The sequence below is a fragment of the Pristiophorus japonicus genome, chromosome 10 (genome assembly GCF_044704955.1).
Source record: "Pristiophorus japonicus isolate sPriJap1 chromosome 10, sPriJap1.hap1, whole genome shotgun sequence".
NCBI classification, from domain to species: Eukaryota; Metazoa; Chordata; class Chondrichthyes; family Pristiophoridae; genus Pristiophorus; species Pristiophorus japonicus.
The window spans coordinates 140,377,320-140,395,788 of NC_091986.1; the positions used below are offsets into that span (position 1 = coordinate 140,377,320).

General features: G+C 43.2%; 1 protein-coding gene across 5 annotated transcripts in view; it reads left to right on the forward strand.

The window, feature by feature from the left end:
- Nucleotides 1-18,469, forward strand: part of LOC139274813 (coiled-coil domain-containing protein 138-like) — a 164,441-nt gene that overhangs the window by 34,342 nt on the left and 111,630 nt on the right. For all 5 annotated transcript variants that reach the window (XM_070891504.1, XM_070891505.1, XM_070891506.1 and 2 more), the window contains 3 exons: nucleotides 7,066-7,187; nucleotides 14,781-14,968; nucleotides 17,204-17,362. In XM_070891504.1, coding sequence (XP_070747605.1) covers nucleotides 7,066-7,187; nucleotides 14,781-14,968; nucleotides 17,204-17,362 — 469 coding nt within the window. The remainder of the gene's footprint in view (nucleotides 1-7,065; nucleotides 7,188-14,780; nucleotides 14,969-17,203; nucleotides 17,363-18,469) is intronic.

Consider the following 18,469-nt stretch of genomic DNA (forward strand, 5'->3'; position numbering starts at 1 on the left):
ACAGTGACTACATTTCAAAAGTGCAGTGCTTTGGGACATTGAGGTCGTAAAAGGTGCTATATAAATGCAAGGTTTTCTTTTTCATGCAGATTGTCTTTTTCTTTCTTTCTCAGTATCTCTCTGTTAGACACTAAAACTTTTCTCTTCCTTGCACACTCTCTCTATATATTTATGTATGTATGTATGTATGTATGTATGTATCTTTATTCCTGCATGTTTTGTACTCATTCATTTTCTCCCTCACCTGCCATGGAGACCTGGAACTAGATATGGGACATAAAACCAAGAAAGTGTCTGAGTGGAGGAGTGGATGTGTGTCATGTCACATTTGTACAAAGGAGCTGGGGCAACGACCTAGGATGGGAGGGAACAGGAAACTGGGTGGGGGAGGGAGGGATGCAAGAACCCAGGAATGTACACAACTGGAAATAACCATTTTGTTCACTCGGAAGCAGAATATACAGTTCACTACCTATATTCTTCATTATCTTTTTTTATTACTTGTTCATGTGATCTGGGTGATGTTGACAAGGCTGCATTTATTGCCCATGCTAGTTGCCCTGAGAAAAGTGCCGCCTTGAACTGCTGCAGTCCTTGTGGTGTTTCCGCAATGGTTTTAGGTTGGGAAGTCTAGGATAATAACCCAGCAACGATGTAGGAACAATAATGTATGTCGAAGTCAGGCTGGTGACTTGGAGGGGAACTTGGTGATGATGGTATTTCCACAACAGCTGCTGCTCTTGTCCTTCCCAATGATAGAAGTCACAGGGGAGGCGGGGAGGGGGAGGTGGGGGGCTGCGGGAAGGAGGTGCTGTATATCATACATACTGTAGCCACAGTGTATTGAGATCAGTAACCTGGGGCTTGATCAACCAAATTGCTGTGTTCGAGAAGGTGTTTGAGTGTTGTGGTTGCACCCATCTAGGCGAGTGGTGAGTATTCCATCACACTCCTGACTTGAGCCTTTGTAGATGACAGATAGGCTTTGAAGGGTCAGGAGATCAGTCACTTATCGCAGAACACGCAGCTTCTCTCTGCTCTTTTAGCCACTGCTTTGATATGGCTTACCCATGTAGCATAGGACGTGCAGCCAGCGTGTATATCACAAGCCTTGTACTGCTATGTATTCTTTTTAGACTATTGTGCTGATTGCTTCTATGTAACTTTGCAGGTAATCTTTACGGTTTTATTAATAAATTGGCGCCTGTCAGCATTTCTGAAATCGTAATGTCTGGATACGGATTTAATAATAACCTAGTGTTGCTTGTGTCTGTTACAATTGTACCGAAAGGTAACATGTCAACAGATGGTCTTTGTATTGGGAAATAAAACAGAAATAGTATCGATGTCTGATAATGAAATAGCCTTTGGGTCATGGGCAGAAGAATGCAGACTTTTTGTGGTTATGGTTGAGCAAGGCCAGGTCATAAATGTAGTAAACAACTTGTATATAAATATAGATAATGTAGCTGCTGTCTGGCAGACAGACTTGAGAAGATAGTGTGCTGAAGCCATTAGGCTACTGTTCCCAGATGGAGGTAATTATACTCTGTATTGTACTGTAAATAAAAGACAATCTGTTATTGTGGACTTGATTGTCTGGTGTCTGAAACCATAAGACTCAATTGTAAGTCAACATCCAGTTAAGCTTCTCATCTCTCTCATCTGGAAGGAGGAGAGCATGCCAGGAGATCTTAGAGATGCAGTAATTGTGACCATCTTTTAAAAAGGGGACAAATCCGACTACGGCAACTACAGAGGAATCTCCCTGTTATCAGCCACTGGGAAAGTCATCGCTAGTTCTGGCCTGGTTCTCCCTATGTCTGAGGAGCTCCTCCCGGAGTGACAGTGCGAATTCCGTCCACTACGGGGTACAATGGACATGATATTTACGGCGCGACAACTACAAGAGAAATGCAGGGAACAGCACCAACCCTTGTACATGGCCTTCTTTGACCTTACAAAGGCCTTTGACACTGTTAACCACGAGGGACTATGGCGTGTCCTCCTCCGTTTTGGCTGCTCCCAAAAGTTTGTCGCCATCCTCCACCTGCTCCACGATGACGTGCAAACCGTGATCCTGGCCAATAGATCCATCACTGACCCAATCAACATCCAAACCGGAGTCAAGTAGGGCTACATCATCGCGCCAACCCTCTTCTCGATCTTCCTCGCTGCAATGCTCCACCTCACACTCGACAAGCTTCCCGCTGGAGTGGAACTAAACTATAGAACCAGTGGGAACCTGTTTAACCTTCGTCGCCTCCAGGCCGGATCCAAGACCGTCCCATCCTCTGTCGTCGAACTACAGTACGCGGATGATGCTTGCCTCTGCGCACATTGAGGCTGAACTCCAACTCATTGTCAACATCTTCACTGAGGCGTACGAAAGCATGGACTTTACACTAAACATTCTTAAGACGAAGGTCCTCTACCAACCTGACCTTGCCACACAGCAGTGCCCCTCCAGTCATCAAGATCCACGGCGCGGCCCTGGACAATGTGGACCACTTTCCATATCTCGGGAGCCTATTATCAGCAAGGGCAAACATCAACAACAAGGTTCAACACCGCCTCCAGTGCGCCAGCGCAGCCTTTGGCCGCCTGAGGAAGAGAGTGTTCGAAGATCAGGCCCTCAAATCTGGCACGAAGCTTATAGTCTACAGGGCTCAGAGACATGGACCATATACAGCAGATACCTCAAATCGCTGGAGAAATACCACCAGCGATGCCTCTGCAAGATCCTGCAAATCCCCTGGGAGGACAGACGCACCAACATCAGTGTTCTCGATCAGGCCAACATCCCCAGCATCGAAGCACTGACCAGACTCGACCAGCTCCGTTGGGTAGGCCACATTGTCCGCATACCCGACAAAAGTCTCCCAAAGCAAGCGCTCTACTTTGAACTCCTAAAATGGCAAGCGAGCTCCAGGTGGGCAGAGGAAACATTTCAAAGACACCCTCAAAGCCTCCTTGATAAAATGCAACATCCCCACCGATACCTGGGAGTCCCTGGTCTAAGATCGACCTAAGTGGAGGAAGAGCATCTGGGAGGGCATTTGAACTCCTCGAGTCTCGTCGCCGAGAGCATGCAGAAAACAAGCGCAGGCAGCGGAATGAGCGTGTGGAAAACCAGGCTCCCCACCCACCCTTTCCTCCAACGACTGTCTGTCCCACCTGTGACAGAGACTGTAATTCCCGTATTGGACTGTTCAGTCACCTGAGAACTCCCTTTTGGAGTGGAAGCAAGTCTTCCTTGATTTTGAGGGATTGCCTATGATGATGAAGCTTCTAGTCAATGGTGAGCCTCGAGACACTTATGGAAAATTGGTGTTGGTGGCCTGTTGAAGGTCAAGTGGAGATGGCTGGACGTGGTCACTACCTAGCACTTTTGTTGTGGTGTGAACATCATTTACTTGCTTGATGACACCACTGATTTTCTTGCCAAATGCATCTCTAGCTTCCTTTCAAAAGGTTTATTAGCTTTGATCACTTCCCTGGACAGTCCACTTGAAACATGCAACATCCACTATGCAATACAGTTGTTTGCACTATTATTTTTTTGAATTCATTCATGGCTGGGGCATCACTGGCAAGGCCAGCATTTATTGCCCATCACTAATTGCTTTTGACAAGGTTGTGGTGAGCCGCCACCATGAACCACTGCAGTCTGTGAGGGGAAGGTACTCCCACAGTGCAGTTAGGGAGTGAGTTGCAGAGTTTGGTCCAGCGATGATGAAGGAATGGTGATATATTTCCAAGTCAGGATGGTGTGTGACTTGGAGGTGGTGATGTTCTCATGTGCCTGCTGCCCCTGTCCTTCTAGGTGGTAGAGGTCATGGGTTTGGGAGGTGCTGTCAAAGAAGCCTTGGCGTGTTGTTGCAGCACATCTTGGAGATGTACACACTAGCCATGATGCTGGTGCTGGAGGGAGTAAATGTTTCAGGTGGTGGATGAGGTGCTAATCAAGCAGGCTGCTTTGTCCGAGATAGTATTGAGTTTCTTGTGTTGTTGGAGAGTATTCCATCAGATTACTGACTTGAGTCTTGTAGATGGTGGAAAGGCCTTGGGGAGTCAGGAGGTGAGTCACTTGCTGCAGAATACCCATCTTCTGACCTGCTCTTGTAGCCACAGTATTTATGTGGTCCAGTTCAGTTTCCGGTCAATGGCCACTCCCAGTATGTTGATGATGGAGGATTCGACAATGGTAATGCCATTGAATGTCAACGGGATGTGGTTAGACTCTCTCTTTTGTTCGAGATGGTCTTTGCCTAGTATGTGTGTGGCATCATTATTATTTGCAACTTATCTGAATGTTGTCCAGGTCCTGCACGCAGGCACGGACTGCTTCATTATCTGAGGAGTTGCGAATGGAACTGAACACCGTGCAATTATCAATGAACATACTCACTTCTGACCTTATGATGGAGGGAAGGTCATTGCTGAAGCAACTGAAGATGGTTAGGCCTAGGACACTGCCCTGAGGAACTCCTGTACCAATGTCCTGAGGCTAGGATGATTGGCCTCCAACAACCACAGCCACCTTGCTTTGTACTAGGTATGACTTCAGCCAGTGGAACTGTTCCCCCTCCCACCACCCACCCACCCGATTCCCATTTACTTCAATTTTACTCAGGCTCCTTGATGTCACACTCAGTCAAATGCTGCCTTGTTGTCAAGGGCAGTCACTCTGACCTCACCTCTGGAATTTAGCTTTTGTTCATGTTGGACCAAGATTTGGAGCCGAGTGGTCCTGACAAACTGGGCATCGGTGAGCAGATTATTGGTGAGTAAGTTCCACTTGATTGTACTGTCAATGACTCCATCACTTTGCAGATGATTGAGAGTAGACTATTCGGGTGGAAATTGGCCAGATTAGATTTGTCCTGCTTTTTGTGGACAGGGCTTACCTGGGCCTTTTCTCACTTTGTCAGGTAGTTGCTAGTATTGTAGCTGTACTGGAATAGCTTGGCTAGAGGCACGACTAGTTCTGGAGCACAAGTCTTCAGCACTTCTACCGGTATGTTGTCTAGGTCCATAGCTGTTGTTGTATCCAGTACACTCAGATGTTTCTTGATAACACGTGGAGTGAATCAAATTGGCTTAAGATTGGATTTTATGATTGTGGGGACCTCAGGAGGTAGGCCAAGATGGATCATTCATTGACATTAATATTATTATTGCTATGTCTTCATCATTGGCTGAAAAGCACTTTGAGATATCCCGAGGATGTGAAAGGTGCTATATAAATTAAAGTTTTCTCTTTTGCTCTTTCTCTATTTCTTGTTACATATGTCTTATTAGCAGAATGCAATTTTACATCTGTTATTAATGTGGACTTGTGTATTCTATAATTCCATTTTTAATAAATATTATTGTTGCTATCCAGGAAAGGCAAACTTTCGGATCTGGGTAGGTTCATTTGGATCTGGAGGCTGGGAAACTAGAAGGGGAAACAAGCCAGGAAGCAGCAAAGTTGAGCCTGGTCACAAGTACATACTGAAATAAATTAAGTCAGTAATCTTCATGAGATTATATTTTCTTCTGGTGATGATTACCCGTAAAAAGTATTGAGATAACTCACCAAAAGAGTAAAGCAGAACAATTCAGATAATTTATTCCAGTCACTGACCTAGTTGCAAACAATTTCCAACAACCTTCCAAGCAGGACCCATGTTCGTTGGCTAAACCTGCCTGTTTGTCCACTGTGCTTTCGAGCAATGCGATTTTATTTTGACAGTGAAAATTTCAGAAATAAATTGTTGGACTGCATGATTTACCAACTTTATTTATTGTGGCTTTGGCGAGCTAGTTAGTGTCAGACATAAAAACGACAGCCTCCTATTTGTCACAGCCTGCAAACAGGTATTGTATTCTCAGTGCTCAAAATATTGGCAGGAAAGTCCAGGAAAGCACTGCTTGTGTCGGGAACTTAATAGAACTCCAGCTGCAATTCCCAGAGAATTACCACCTTGTACTGATGACTGTATTTTTAAGATTAAAATATATTAATTTATAGATCAAGTTAGTGATTTATTTTAGATATTTTTGTTTCTTTACAAAAAACTTAAAAAACTTATCAACTTAAAAAAAAAAGTTGGATGAAGTTTTTTGAACAATTTGATTAGTTTTGTGTACGCTTGAAGTAGCTTTGAATAAAATTGATTTAATGACTTGGATTTTTGCTGGATGTTGAATGCTGATTGGTATCTGTAATGTATTTGCTTCATGAGTTCTTTGCTTAAGAATTCATAGCAACACATTGCTATTAAGAACTAGTTGGCTTATTAGCAAAAAAGTTTAACATTCACACTACACATTACCAGTTCATTCACTAGGCCCAGTAGGCTGACAACTACCTGCCTTATCGTGGATCCCCTGAACCCGACTGGCTGGGGTTTTATTGAGTCTTGTGAACATCAAGTGACTGGCTAAGCCACTCCCAAATGAACAGCTCTACCAATCTGTAAGCACACTCTCAGGTGCATACATGACATTATCTTTTGCTACTTCCCTAGTGAATGAAACATCTTTTGATTGACATATATATTTATATTTGGTCAATCAACACAATTAATTTAATAGATGGTTATTTGAATAAACTATTTGTTGCCCTATGGATGTAGTTCTTTTGAAGTGTGTTGCTGCAGACATAACTGGAATTTCAATTATATAGATAGCTCCTTTAAGAATGCGATGCTAATTGTATTGGTTATATTGCATTTATGGCAAAAATAAATGTTGTGAAAATTTGCAATTACATTTTGTTAGAACAAAGAACTTGCATTTATGCAGTGCCTTTCATATTCAGAACATTCCAAAGCACTTCATAGCCATAGAGTTACTTTTGAACAGTTGTCACTGTTTCGTAGGCAAAACAACATTGACTACACAGTGACTATTGAATATGGATTTAAATCGATTGCTTCATGCTCATGTAATATTGTCAATAGATGCATATCTGGTGTTCATATTTGTGTGTAATTTAAAGTAAAAGTTGCATAAATATTTTAACTTGTATTTTAAACAATTTAATACTTATTTAAAATGTCATTACATTTACAGGGTTGATGATGCTTATGACTATCCTCATTATTCAAATCAAGCATTAGAGGGATATTTGAGTGAGGAAGAACCCCCGATGTACACAATACAAGATAGTGGAACACAGTTTTACACAGAAACTGGTTAGTACTGATGACAGTCGAGCGTCTTTTACACTGATGTCTGTAGTGATGCTTTGCTTTTGTTTAGTTCTTGGTTTGGCAAGGTGACGGGAACATTATGTTCCCAAAGAGCTTAAAGAAAAATGGCATATAAACAAACTAGATGCTGTCATGTTTTTTCCTGTGTGGTTAGTTTATGTGATGTCCTCAGTCTTTGGCTCATCAAAGTTTCTACTGATTGCCAATGACTTGGTATGGGATCTGCATGACTCCAGCCTTCACATTTGGCCAATCACCCTGCATGAGTGTGCCCTGCATGAAGCAGAGCGTTGAAAAGTTTTGCCATGCTTCCACTAGCACATCCGTGAAGAAAATATGTATTTCAAGTCTGTAGGTTAAAAGCATGTTATATTTTACAGGCTGGTCAAATTGCACAGAATGTTAAGGAACTGCTCAGATTCCTCTCTGAACCCACCCCAATTGAATTCAGCCAAAAATTGTGGTGTCTTTCCAGTAAAGCTCATTGAGCCTGGTGACTCCAAAATAAATGTGGAATATGGTCTCTATCAGTACAGGCTATACTTAAAAAGTACAGTGGTCGTGCTACTAGACTATTTCTACTTTTAGAGTAAGGATCAGCAATAATTTATAGTCCTCAATCCCAAAACAAGTGAAAAAGAAAGAACTTGCCTTTATATAGTGCCATTCACAACTTCTGATGTCTGTCTGAAAGCACTACACAGCCAAAGAAGTACTTTTGAAGTGTAGTCACTGCTGTAATGTAGGCAAATTTCACAGCTAATTTTCGCACAGCAATGAGATAAATGACCAGCAATATTTTATTAGTGGTGTCTGTTTAGGGATCAGTATTGGCCAGGATACAGGGAGAACTCCCCTGCTCCTCTTCGAATAGTGTCACGAGGGAGATAACAGGAATTAATCTATTCATTGCAAATGAATAGATACAGTCCAGTCTGGTTATTGGTTGCTGTGCTGGAGATCATGAAGCAGCCTTGGAGGATGGCATATGTGCCTCCATCTCTCAATTCTCAAACCGCATCCAGTTTCCATTTGCCAATGATTCTGAATTAGGAATTGTTAAGAATAAGTTATGAGAACTATCCCTGATCTAATTGCTATTGAACCGGTGCACAGGTGGGCCAATAGATCTGTATTTATGCCTTTTGGAATAACATCACCTTATTGGCAGGTTTTGAAAGCCAATAGTCATATTTAAGATCCCTCTGAAAAGAAACCTGCTCGCTGTAGCTTTCCTGCTAAGTCAAGGGAATGACTCTTAAGCAGCCTCATGTTGAACCCACCGCTTAAGAACATAAGACTTAGGAGCAGGAGTAGGCCATATGGCCATTTGAGCCTGCTCCGCCATTCAGTAAGATCATGGCTGAAATTCAACCTCAACTCCACTTTCCTGTCCGATCGCCATATCCTTTGATTTCCCCTAGAGTCCAAAAATCTATCTTGCTCAGGCTTGAGTATACTCGACGGCTCAGCATTCACAGCCTTTGGGGTAGAGAATTCCAAAGATTCACAACCCTCATCTCAGTCTTAAATAACCGACCCCTTATCCAGAGCCAATGCCTCCTAGTTCTAGATGCTCTAGATAGATAAACAACCTCTCAGCATCTACCCTTTCAATCCCCCTCAGTATCTTATATGTTTCTATTAGATCACTTCTCATTCTTCTAAATTCCAGAGAATATAGGCCCAATCTACTCAATCTCTCCTCATAGGATAACCTTTTCATCCCAGGGATCAATCTAGTGAACCTTCATTGCATTCCTTCTAAGGCATATATGTCCTTTCTCAGATCAGGAGACCAAAACTGTGCACAGTACTCCAGGTGTGGTCTCACCAAACCCCTGTACAATTGTAGTAAGACTTCCTTACTCTATTACTCCAATTTCCTTGCAATAAAGGCCAACATAGCATTTGCCTTCCTAATTGTTTGCTGTACCTGCATGCTAACATTCTGTCTTTTCTGTACACCTAAATTTCTCTGAATTCCAACATTTAATAGTTTCTCACCATTAAAAAAAAATTCTGTTTTTCTATTCTTCCTACCAAAGTGAATAAACTCTCACTTCCTCACACTATACACCATCTGCCATTCACTTAACCTGTCTATATCCCTTTGCAGGCTCTTTGTGTCCTCCTCACAGCTTACTTTCCCACCTAGCTTTATATTGTCAGCAAACATGGATACATTGCACTCGGTCCCTTTATCTAAGCTATTAATTTAGATTGTAAATAGCTGAGGCCCAAGCACTGATCCTTGCGTCACCCCACTAGTTACAGCCTGCCAACTGGAAAATGACCGGTTTGGAGAGAATTTAAACTAATTTGGCAGCGGGGTAGGCACCCGGAAGTGGCATTAGAAAGGAGAAACAAGGTGCACAAAGGATTGGGAGACACTTATAGCACTAGAGTAAGAAATAGTACAGTATTAGATGGGGTCAGATTAAGAGAGAATATAAGAAATATTAAGATTTACAGTGCATGTGTGTAAACAAACGAAGCGTGCTAAATAAGGTTGGTGAGCTGCAGGTGCAAATAGTCACATGGGAATATAACGTTGTGGCAATAACAGAGACCTGGCTCAAAAAAGGGCAGGATTAGGTACTAAATATTCCTGGATATAAGGTGTTCAGGAAAGAAAGGAGGTGGGGTGGCAGTATTGATTAAGGAAGATATTACAGTGCTGGAGAGAGAGGATGTCCTGGAGGGGTCAACTATCCTAATATAGATTAGGATAGTAATAATGTAAAGGGCAGAGAGGGGGAAGAATTTCTGAAGTGTGTTCAGAAGAACTTTCTTGATCAGTACGTTTCCTGCTCAATGAGGAAGGAGGTATTGCTGGATTTTGTTCTGAGGAATGAAGTGGGTCAAGTGGAGCAAGTGTCTGTAGGGGAACATTTAGGGAACAGTGATCATAGTATAAGGTTTAGATTAGCTATGGAAAAGGAGCAATTTAGAGTAAAAATGCTTAATTGAAGGAAGGCCAATTTCAGTGGGTTGAGAATGGATCTGGCCTGGGTAAATTGGATTCAAAGATTGGCAGCCAAAACTGTAATCGAACAATTTGCTGCCTTTAAAAAGGAGATGGTTCGGGTACAATCGAAGTACATTCCCATAAGGGGGAAAAGTTGGGCAACCAAAGTCAGAGCTCCCTGGATGATGAAAGGGATAGAAAGTAAGATGAAGCAAAAAAAGGGGGCGCATGACAAATGTCAGGTTGAGAATACAAGTGAGAACTAGGCTAAATATAGAAAGTTCGGGGGGAAGTGAAAAAGGAAATAAGAGGGGCAAAGAGAGCATATGTGAATAGATTGGCAGCTAACATAAAAGGGACTCCTAAAGTCTTCTATAGGCATATAAACAGTAAACGAGTAGTAAGAGGAGGGGTCGGGCCGATTAGAGACCAAAATGGAGACCTGCATGGAGGCAGAGAGCACGGCTGAGGTACTAAATGAGTACTTTGCATCTGTCTTTATCAAGGAAGAAGATATTGCCAAAGTCATAGTGAAAGAGGAGGTAGTTGAGATACTGGATTGGATAGAAATTGATAAAGAGGAGGAACTAGAAAGGCTGGCTGTACTTAAAGTAGATATGTCACCAGCACCAGATGGGATGCATCCTAGGACACTCAGGGAAGTAAAGGTGGAAATTGCAGAGGTACTGTCCATAATCTTCCAATCCTCCTTAGATACGGGAGGTGGTGCCAGAGCACTGGAGAATTGCAAATGTTATACCCTTGAGGATGTAAGGATAAATTCAACAACTACAGGCCAGTCAGTTTAATCTCGGTAATAGGGAAGCTTTTAGAAATGATAATCCTGGACAAAATTAACAGTCACTTGGACAAGTGTGGATTAATTAAGGAAAGCCAGCATGGATTTGTGAAAGGCAAATCATGTTTAACTTACTTGATTGAATTTTTTTGATGAGGTAACAGAGAGGGTTGACGCGGGCAATACAGTTGATGTGGTGTACATGGACTTCCAGAAGGCATTTGATAAGGTGGCACATAATAGGCTTGCCACCAAGTTGAAGCTCATGGAATAAAAGCAACAGTGGCAGCATGGATACAAAATTGGCTACGTGACAGGAAACAGAGTAGTGGTGAACGGCTGTATATTGGACTGGAGGAAGGTACACAGTGGTCGGTACTGGGACCACTGCTTTTCTTGATACATATTAATGACTTGGACTTGGGTGTACAGGGCACAATTTCAAAATTTGCAGATGAGACTGAACTTGTAAGTACAGGTTGAACCTCCCTTATCCGTAACCCTTGGGACCTGGCCTGTTCTGGATAAGGGATTTTTCCAGTCAAGGGGTGATCATGTTTAAATTGGATGGTACAGGTATTGAGCAAGGGGATATCGGTGCTGGCTGGCTTGGGGCTGGGAGTGCGGCAGAGAGATCATGAGGAGGCGGGTGGGGGGGGGGGGGGCGGATGATCGTGAGGTCAGGCCAGCGATGGCAGGAGTTGGCAGCGAGGAAGGACTTCAATTTGTTCATGTCAGAGTTCTGCGCATGTGCCACCCAGTGGCCAGGAATGATTCTGGACGAGGGGTGGTTCTGAATAAGTGAGGTTCAACCTCTAGTAAACAGTGAGGAGGATAGTGATAGACTTCAAGACGACATAGACATGCTGGTGGAATGGGCGGATACGTGACAGATGAAATTTTACACAGAAAAGTGCAAAGTGATTATTTTGGTAGGAAGAATGAGGAGAGGCAATATAAACTGAAGGGTACAATTTTAAAAAGGGTGCATGAACAGAGAGACCTGGGGTATATGTACATAAATCGTTGAAGGTGGCAAGACAGGTTGAGAAAGCGGTTAAAACAGCATACGGGGTCCTTGGCTTCATAAATGGAGGCATAGAGTACAAAAGCAAGGAAGTTGTGATGAATCTTTATAAAACACTGGTTTGGCCTTATCTGTCCAATTCTGGGCACCGCACTTTAGGAAAGCTGTGGAGGCCTTAGAGAGGGTGCAGACAAGATTTACGAGAATGATTCCAGAGATGAGGGACTTTAGTTACGTGGATTGACTGGAGAAGCTGGCTTTGTTCTCCTTGGAGCAGTGAAGTTTGAGAGGTGTTCAAAATCATGGGCCCAAGTTTCGGGCCGCGCCTAGAACGGCGCAGCCCGACCTGGACGCCCGTTTTTCGTGCCACAAAGTGCCCGGCTCCCTGCTGGTCCTCTGGCCCTTGGCGCAGCGCAGCACGAGCTGCAGGGGGCGGAGCTAGGTCCCTGCGCTGAAAACAGTGCCGGGACCTCTGCACATGCGCCCTACAGTGAGCGCGCAAGTGCAGTAGCTCCAGGCGCCCAAAACTGTGTGGGAGGGGCCCGAAGCACGCAGCCCCTAGCCCTGGTCGAATGGCCTCACTGGGGCTGCGTGCATAAGGCTCCTCCCACGCCCAGCTCCTGCTTCCTCCGGACCCGACTTGACTCCCGCTCCCACCCCCCCACCGGACCGTTCCCACCCCCCCCCCCCCCCGACCCGACCTCCGCTTCCCCCGCCTCCCCGACTGACCTCCGCTCCCGACCGATCTACACCCCCCCCCCGACCGATCTCCGCCCCCCCCCCACCGACCGACCCCCCCCTTCGCCCCGACCCGCGCTCCCCCCGATCCACGCCCCCGGACCCCGGTCCCGACGCCACCTACCTGTCAATCCGGTAAGTCTAAGCTCGAAGTCTTGGGCCTGGCTGGGCCCGGCCCGTTCAGCCTCCCTCTCCTTTCTTTCTCTCTCTCTCTCTTCCCCCCCTACTCTCCCCCCTTCCCCTCCCTCCCTTCTCTCCCCCCCTCCCCTCCCTCCCTCCCTTCCCTCCTCCCTCCCTCCCTTCTCTTCCCCCCCCTCTCCTCCCTCCTTTCTCACCCCCCTCTCCCCTCCCCTCCCTCCCTCCCTTCTCAACCCCCTCCCCTCCCTCCCCTCACCCCCCCTCCCCTCCCTCACTTGTCACCCCCCCCTCCCCGCCCACCCCCACTCCACCACCCCTCCTGCCCTCCACCCCCCCCCCCCGCCCTCCACCCCCCCCCCCCCCTCTCCATCCTCCCCCTCCCCTCCACCCCTTGCTGTCAGAAACACAGACACTGACACAGAGAGTGAGAGACACAGGCAGACAGAGAGATAGCGACACACTGGGTGGGGGTTGGGGGGGGCATCCCAGCACGCTGTTGGAGGGCTCCTGGTGTTGCAGTCGGTAAGTAGAAAATGTTTTATTGATTGATTTAAAAATAAAATTATTTCTTCTTAATTTTTTTTGATTGGTTGATTTATTGATGTTTTTATAATTTATTATTGATGATGGCTCTTTATTTGTAAAATTGAAGTGTTTAATGTTTGTAAACTTCCCTTTAAACCCCCCTCCCCCCATTCCCTACGCCTGATTTGTAACCTACGTCTGATTTTCTAAAGTGTAGACAAGGTTTTTTCGAGCGTACAAAAATCTTCACTTACTCCATTCTAAGTTAGTTTGGAGTAAGTTTTCACTGCCGAAACTTTGAAAACAGGCGTAAGTTGCCGGACACGCCCCCTTTTGAAAAAAAAATTCTGTTCCAAAGTGAAACTGTTCTAACTGACTAGAATTGGAGCAAACTAAATGCCGAGAATTTGAATTTCTAAGATACTCCATTCTACACCAGTTGCTCCAAAAAATCAGGAGCAACTGAGGCCGAAACCCATGAGTGGTCTAGATAGAGAGAAACTGTTTTCATTGGCGAAAGGGTCGAGAACCAGAGGACACGGATTTAAGGTGATTGGCAAAAGAACCAAAAGCGACGTGAGGTTAGGATCTGGAATGCACTGCCTGAAAGGGTGGTGGAGGCAGATTCAATCATGTCTTTCAAAAGGAAAAAAATGTGCAGGGCTATGGGGAAAGGGCGGGGCAGTAAAACTAACTGAAGTGCTCTTGCAGAGAGTCGGCACGGTCTCGACGGGCCGAATGGCCTCCTTCTGTGCTGTAACCATTCTGTGATTCAATTCTGAGATTCTATTCTATCCCTACTCTTTATTTTCTGTCTATTAACCAATCTCCTATCCTTGCCAATACATTACTACCAACCCTATGCGCCCTTATTTTGTATAGTTACCTTTTAACATATTAGTAAATTATATGCTTTTTGAAGCTTCTCAGTGGTAGAGGACCTGTTGTGTATTTTAATATTACTACTATTTCATACACTGAATAGGCCGAAAGCTATTCCAAAGAGTTTTCCTGATTATTTTTAAATCCTTTTAAAGACTAAAAATGTTTAACCTGGTTTACTTCCTAAAAGCAGCCTCCAGTTTAAACTGCAACAACATGTATGATTTCTGATATTTTTGCCACCTTACCTTTTTGCACATTAATATTTGACTTTTTCATACAAAACATGCTAATTTTGTAATGGCCACCATTCCCAGATACATTACTGTATGATCAGTTTAAGCTATTAATTTCCATCTTTGATGATGTGACCTTGTGTCATTAGAGTAGGTCACTGTACTCTAGTTTTGCATTATTATTATTTTGTCGCTGTAATAATTTAATAAAGACATTCCCTGCTTGGCTAGCAGTTTCTAACCTTGTTCTTGTCTTCAGATGTTACGTTGCCTTCCAACCTAGCTGCCACCAATTTCACATCGGCTACAGTTCCTTATACAGATGACAGCATTACAGGATCAAAGAAGAATGGAAGCCTTTCAGAATCTTGGGAAGATCCCTGCCTTTTGCCAGCTGAAATAATGCAAATTTGTAATGAGTTAACATGCATACGGCAACACTTACAGGTAGGTATATAATATACTACGAGTATGGCATCATTATGATTGTTAAAACTAGTAGTTTTATGGTCAATTACTGTCAAACAAATGCATAATTCTAAACATTTCTTGATTAGCCAAAAGCCTTGCTAGGATTGCTTTTCACAGCTTTTAATTCATCGCTTTTATTCATCGCTTTTAATGTGCCCATGAAGCTGCTGGAACTTTGCTTCTTGGGTCTTCATTTGGATTGATTGCAACAAATGTTCCAAAGCTGAACAAATTCTTACTCTGTAAATACCACTGTCTACCAAGCAAATTCTTAAATAAGTTGTGGGGAAAAATACATTGCTGCCTTTCGTTACTGTGGTGTAGTCAACTTGCATATGGATGTAAATTGTAGTGACTGCAATTCTGTTTGAGGAAAGCATGTGAAGTATAAAACCAGGAAAGAATCTAGTCACATTATAGCAAAGTGACTAGTCACATTATACTTTACATCTCTCGAAATTGACTGCTGAATCTATATTTTAACTTTTTTGGGGGTAACTATGTCCAAAATACCACCTGCTGTTGGATGCACATAATGACTAATATAACAGTAAGCCAGTTTATGGTTTTGGAAAATAATTTCAATAAAAACTGGATGATGAATTCGAGTAGATTTTCAATTACATTTTTAAATACAGAGTGACTGCTGCCAACAAACTGGCTACTGCCAACAACTGGAAGCTGTGTTGGTTTAAGTATTAATATATAATATAGTAATATCGCATAAATGTGTGGCGCTCAGGGTTGGTTTATTAGTAATGTATCATAATATCGCAGGTTGGTTTAAGTAATTTAGCGGGAGGAAGGTTCCGGAGATATATTTGATTTGGAGCGTGAGTTTGTATGAAGGAAAAGAAGAAAATGAATAAAAATGGGTGTTTGCTGGAGCAGATTTCCTTCTCCAAAGTACAGCTAGACCACAGTATATATCTCCATTCTGCCAAACCCCAGCTACCTCGCACAGTGCAGCCAAGCTCTTTGTCCTTACACATCAATTCTGCCAAATCCCAAGACCATCCCCCAGTGTTACCAAATCCTAGCACTGTCTTCAGTCAACTAAACTCTACCTAATCCCATGTCCTGATAAATAACAATTAGCTACCTCCAATTGATACATATTGAACACTCTTTCTGTTTATCCTTAATTTTTAAACTCGTACAAGTTTAAAGCTAAATACATATATGTAAAGAAATATATATAAAGTAAGGGGTACTCATGTACCATTTTATAAAACAGTGGACAAAGTTGCAGAATTTGACCCTCAAAGCACCAAGTTGGGCAAATAATCAAAAAGGCTATTGCAATGTGAGCCTTTATAACTAGAGGGCTAGAATATAAGGGGAGGTTGTTTTTCTACAGCTATACATAGCCCTGGTTGGACCACAACTGGAGTACTGTGCACAGTTACTGCACCGTAGAAAGGTTATATTGATCTTGGAAGGAATACAGCACAGATTCAACAGAATGTTACCAGGGCTTCATGGATTAACTTATGAGGAGCAATGACATAAACTAGGCTTGTATCCTGGAATATAGAAGGCTAAGGGGTGATTTGATCAAGGTTTTTATGATTTTGAAGGGAATTGATTGGGTCGCTAGAGAGAAACTTTTTCTGCTGGAGTCTAGGTCAAGGGGACATAACTTGGTAAAATCAGAGCCACGCAAAGGGTGGTAGACATGTGGAACTCTCTCCCATTTAAAAACAGTAGATGCTAGCTCAATTAATAACTTCAATTCTGAGTGGTAGCCAAGGGTATTACAGGACATGGAGCCAAGGTGGGTGGATGGAGTTAGGATACAGATCAGCCATAATCTCATTGAATGCCAGAACATGCTTGAAGGGCTGAATAGCCTATTCCTGTTCCTGTGTTCCATTTTTTCAGCCCTTAAACCATAATGTTAATGGTCTGAAACAAATAGCACAAATTAGGATGAGGACTGTCACTGTCTCTCCATATCTTTCTCTCACTCTCATACTTTCCAAAGTGAAAAATAGCTTTTATTTAAAATATATTATCAGTAATTACAGTCATCAAGCTTGTATGACATTTTACTATGTTAAAGGCATTATAAAAGTGCGTGTTGAGTTTTTTTTTGGAGGAGTAGATCATTTACCTGATATTTTGTTTTTAAGGTTTTAACATGTATTGATTCATTGTACCTGCATATGTCTAATAAGCAACTGCCCTGATTTTTATGTTCTAATGCAGAGAGAAAGTGTAGCGCTGCAGGAGTACAGACATCAGGTGCAGTCACATGAACAACGCCTAGCTGACAGAGAGACTTTGCTCTTCAAACATCAAGATGCGTTAACAAAGTTAAGAGGAGTAGAGGAAGAGGTTCATGCCAAGTTTCAGATTATGAAAGAGGTACAGTTAACTACAGCAAGTTACTCACTTCACTACTTTTAATAGTTTATGTTTCATGTTTCCAGTTTATCATCAGCAGTTACTTGTCAGAAACTGTCTAATTGATCCAAGTGTTTAGTAAAATGAATGTTAATGCCAGTGGTATCTTTTCATTATTATTTAGACAAGCTTTCATTTATTTATTATGAACATATTTTCTAGAACAAACATTCATAAACATTTCTCCTCTGTTTCTTTTCATGTGATCATAGATGCCTCAGTCATGTATACTGCTCATCCCCATTATCTCCCTTAACTCAAGAATGAAAATGCATCAACAGCATGGAAGCTAAAGTTAGAGACTCTTTGATACTTGGATTAGCATTTTAGATCTGCAATTATATAGGGCCCTGGTGAGACCACACCTGGAATATTGTGTACAGATTTGGTCTCCTTACCTGAGGAAGGATATACTTGCCATAGAGGGAATCCAACAAAGGTTCACCAAACTGATACCTGAGATGGGGAGGGGGGGGGGGTGGTGGGGATTGTCCTATGTGAGATTGAGAGTTTAGAAGAATGAGAGGTGATCTCATTGAAACATACAAAATTCTTCTCGGGCTTGACAGGGTAGATGCAGGGAGGATGTTTCCCCTGGCTGGGGCGTCTAGAACCAGGGGTAACTGTCTCAGAATAAGGGATCGGCCATTTAGGACTGAGATGAGGAGAAATTTCTTCACTCGGAGGGTGGTGAATTTTTGGAATTCTCTACCCCAGAGGAAGATGGAGGCTCAGACGTTGAGTATATTCAAGACAGAGATCGATAGATTTTTGGATATTCAGGGAATCAAGGGATATGGGGATAGTGCAGGCAACTGGAGTTGAAGTAGATGATCAACCATGATCTCATTGAATGGCGGAGCAGGCTCGAGGGGCCGAATGGTCTACTCCTGCTCCTATTTCTTATGTTCTTATCTCTGCTGGTAGCCAGGTGTGTGAATACTAGTTAAGGATAGGATTAGACTTTTTTGGGGCGGTCAGCTGGGTACCTGCCTTGCTGAAAACCCATCACCATGTTTAATGGCCAATCCAAATGATTGAATTTTCCTTTTGCTTGATAGGGAGATC